Below are 3,677 nucleotides of genomic sequence, written 5' to 3' on the forward strand. Positions count from 1 at the left end.
AAATGGAAGCGTGAGTTCCAAGGAATAATGGAGGTGAAGAGTACGAAAATTTATTGGGGCGAAAGACTAGAGAATATGCCGGGTGTGGTGGCGCACACCTGTAATCCCAGCACTCGGGAGGCTGAGGCAGGAGGATCATTGCGAGTTTGAGGCCACCTGGGCTACAAAGTGAGCTCAAGGCCAGCCTGAACTGCATAGCAAGACCTTGTCTCAAAAAAAGGAAAGAAAGAAAGGAAGGAAGGAAGGAAGAAAGAAAGAAATCAAAGGGAATAGGAATAGCTCCTAAGAGACAGGAGGGGTCCAGAATGGGTTGCCAATGAGTCCACTTCTTTTTTATTTATTTATTTATTTATTTTGGCATGGGGAATCAAACTCAGGATGTTGTGCTTGCCAGGCAGGTGCTTGTGCCACTGAGCTATATCCCTGGCCCTAGTACACTTTTTTTTTTTTTCTTTTTTTTTGGTATTGGGAATTGAACTCAGGACCTTGCGCTTGCCAGGCAGGCACTGTGCTGCTGAGCTAAATCCCCAGCCCCCGAGTCCACTTTTTAAAGGAAGTTTCAAAGAGCAAAATCATGAGGCAGGTACAATGTGGGTAAAAATTATGATCAATTAATAAGATTACTAGTTGCTTAGGTAATATTGATCCAGCGATAGCAAGGGCATATGAATAGATGACATCGTTAACCTTGGTCAATAATCTATAGTCTGGATTTTAAATTAGTAGCCTTCATTTTAGTTTTAGTGGGTGGGTGAGGATGGCCCACCCCTAATGAGATAATGGTTTATTTATATGGGAAATCTCAAAAGGGTGGTACCAATAATCTCAAATTTCCCTTTATCCCTTAGAGAAGTATGTAAATCTGGCCGTTGTGACATTAATCTTCTTCAGATGGGCCTCCAGCCACAGTTTTGACGCGTTCTCATCTGCTGCACTGACTTTCTGCAGGCCCAAGCCCTGTCTGACTGCCTACAATATCTCTAGCTAACTGAGCTGTCTATAATACTACCCCCTCCCCTGCATCTCCCCAGCTCCCCAACTTCATGCTTTATGGTGCCATCCCTGACTGTGGCCCTCACACTCAGGTAGGTTTTGGTGTAATCCCACACCTGTGTTTCACCTCTCACAACCCTTCCCATTGTAATTGTCTGACTCTGTCACCTCCAGCCACTGACTACTCACTCCTCCACTTGACCTCGAGTTCCCTGAAGGCTCCAAGGTATCTGCTCTGTTCAGCTTCTCAACGGGCTCTGGTGCGCAGCAGGCACTCAGCAAATATTTATTGGATGACACTAAGACTGCTGGGTTACGATCTCAGCTCCAACAGATTCTAGCTGTGGACGTGGGCAAGTCTCTTACCGTCTGCTCCCTCTTCTCCTGTAAACCGGAGCAGTAACAATACCTTTGGAGTAAAGTTGTTTTGAAGAGCCAAGTACTCAGGAGGATAACTTGCACATATAGTTGGCATTAATTTTTTTTTAATATAACCTTTTCCTGGCTGTCAACCCACGCACCCAGGAGGCCCAGGCACACAAGCACAGCTCTTCTTCCTGCACAAGAGAACTCAACTGACACCCTGCTGGACTCCTCGGTGTCGGCTTTGCCTACTTTCCAGCTTTTGCGCAGACCAAAGGCCCACCTAGGAAGCCGATGCCACCGACGTGGCCCATTTAAGGACAGGAGGGGGTGGGCCCGGGAAGGCCCCGCCTCCTTGCTGACGTCAGCGCGCTCCGTGGCGTGTGACGCTCTGGTTGCCGCAGAGACGCCCCGCCCCCGCGCGGCGCTGCGGAACCGGAGCTCCGGGCGGCGTCGGAAGCGGCACGGGAGGCGGCGAGGCCGGGACGATAGCAGCCGGCGCGGCGACCGCGGCGACCGCAGCAAGAGCCGCGGGGACGGAGCAGACCACGACGAAGGCACACAGGCAGCCGGGCCGGGCCGGGCCAAGGGGAGAGCGGCCGCCGGGCAGCGGGCGGGCAGCGGGCAGCCGCCGAGCCGCGAAGCGACATGGTGGTGCTCAAGGAGTAGTGAGTGTCCGGGCGGCCGTGCGGAAGCGAGGAGGAAGAGGGGTCGGGGTGGCGACCAGGAAGGCCGATGGCCCGCCGTAGGGGAAGGACAGCGAGGATGTGGCTGCGGGGCGGCTCGGCAAGGGCGGGCGGGATGCCGGGGGCCGGGCAGGGCCTGAGGTGGTGCCAGTGGGGCTGGAGAGACCCGGACGGCGCGTGAGGTGGGGCCCGGGGGCCGTGAGGGCAGAATGGGCCTAAGCGGAGGCCGAGGGGACAGTGAGGGCTGGACAGGGCCTGAGTTGGCGTCAGAGGGACAGCGAGAGCCGGACTGGGCGTGAGGAGGGCCTGAGGGAATCGAGAGGACTGCATGAGAGAGACGTGGGGTGGTCGCACGGGGGAGGCCGAGGGATGACGAGGCCAGCCGGAGCCGCAGGAGGGGCCGAGCGGGCTGGCGGGAGACTAAGGAGTTGTCCCAGGGCCGAGGAACAGTGGGACAAGGGCAGGTGGGACCGGTGAGCTGGCTTGCGGTGGGGAGGGGTTTGAGGGCTGATCAGCCAGGGGTGGGGAAGATCAGATAAGATAGATCCTAGGATGGAGCAGAAATGATGGGAGGAGTGCTGAGTTGGAACCTGGAGTGTGGCTGAGCGACTGCCTTAGGAAGCAGGGGAAGAATTGTAATAAGTGGTCACAGGACAAGGACTAGTGAGGGCCAGGCTAGCACGACGGGGAAGGAAGACAGCAGAACGGGCTGAGACGGGGCGACTGCAGTGACATGGTGCCCAAGTGGTAGGCTGAGAAAAGGAGGGATTTGGAAAAAGCTTGAGATGACTGCTTTGGACTTGGGGCCGCTTGTGTGAGGAGCTTGGAATATATTTGTGAATATACCTGTTAGTGAAGGTGGCTGAGACTAGGACGGGGCCAGCCTGTCTCTAGAAAGTCTCTGTCTAGTGCAGAAAGATGGGGAAATTGCTTTGAGGAATTGAGATTTCCATGAAGCCATTAATTGAGGAGACAGTGAAGGAATTTTTAAGTAATGTCTTCAGGAAGAGAAATTGGTGACTTTTCAAAGGAATTACAGGGAGATGGGATTACTCTTGGAATCTAGGGGACTGAATGACAGGTGGGAATATTCAGATTGCTAAATCCTTCAAATACAAGGTGATCTATCTTTTGAAGTTCATGGTTCTAAGAACACAAGATTTTTTTCCTCCCCGCAAAATGGGAGAGATTGAATGTGTGTGTCCAGAATTTACAGTGAAACTGTCTGTCTGGAGGGAGGGCAAGTGGGCAGTATTGGGGTAGAAGCCCTGGAAATCCACTTGGGAAATGTCTAAGCAGAGAGAAACTTACTGAACTCTCTGGGTAGCCAGGCAGGTGTGCAGATGGTTCTTTGAATTTTGTCAGTGAAGTCACTTTGTCTAGCCCTGTCTGGTTTGCTCCTTGGAGATGTTTAGGGCATTTAGGAGTGTCAACTTGAATAACAAAAGAAGCAAAGACTTAGGTGCCATCCAAGCTTGGTACCTCATGTGAGAATGTGACTTGGAGGCCCTGTCACCTGTTTCTTTCTTTTTTTTTTTTTTTTTTTTTTTTTTTTTGTCTCTTTGAGAGAGGGTCTCACTATGCAGTTCAGGCTGGCCTCGAGCTCACTTTGTTGCCCAGGCTGGTCTTGAACTC

At 52.7% G+C, this 3,677-nt stretch overlaps 1 protein-coding gene across 1 annotated transcript in view; it reads left to right on the forward strand.

Moving 5' to 3' along the window:
- The first annotated feature begins 1,753 nt into the window (after positions 1–1,753).
- Pitpna (phosphatidylinositol transfer protein, alpha) overlaps positions 1,754–3,677 on the forward strand; it is a 37,903-nt gene continuing 35,979 nt past the window's right edge. The window contains exon 1 of the mRNA XM_005402620.2: positions 1,754–2,024. Coding sequence (XP_005402677.1) covers positions 2,005–2,024 — 20 coding nt within the window. The 5' untranslated portion in view covers positions 1,754–2,004. The remainder of the gene's footprint in view (positions 2,025–3,677) is intronic.

Source organism: Chinchilla lanigera, unplaced genomic scaffold (genome assembly GCF_000276665.1).
Source record: "Chinchilla lanigera isolate Chin_1 unplaced genomic scaffold, ChiLan1.0 scaffold00080, whole genome shotgun sequence".
Taxonomy (NCBI): Eukaryota; Metazoa; Chordata; class Mammalia; order Rodentia; family Chinchillidae; genus Chinchilla; species Chinchilla lanigera.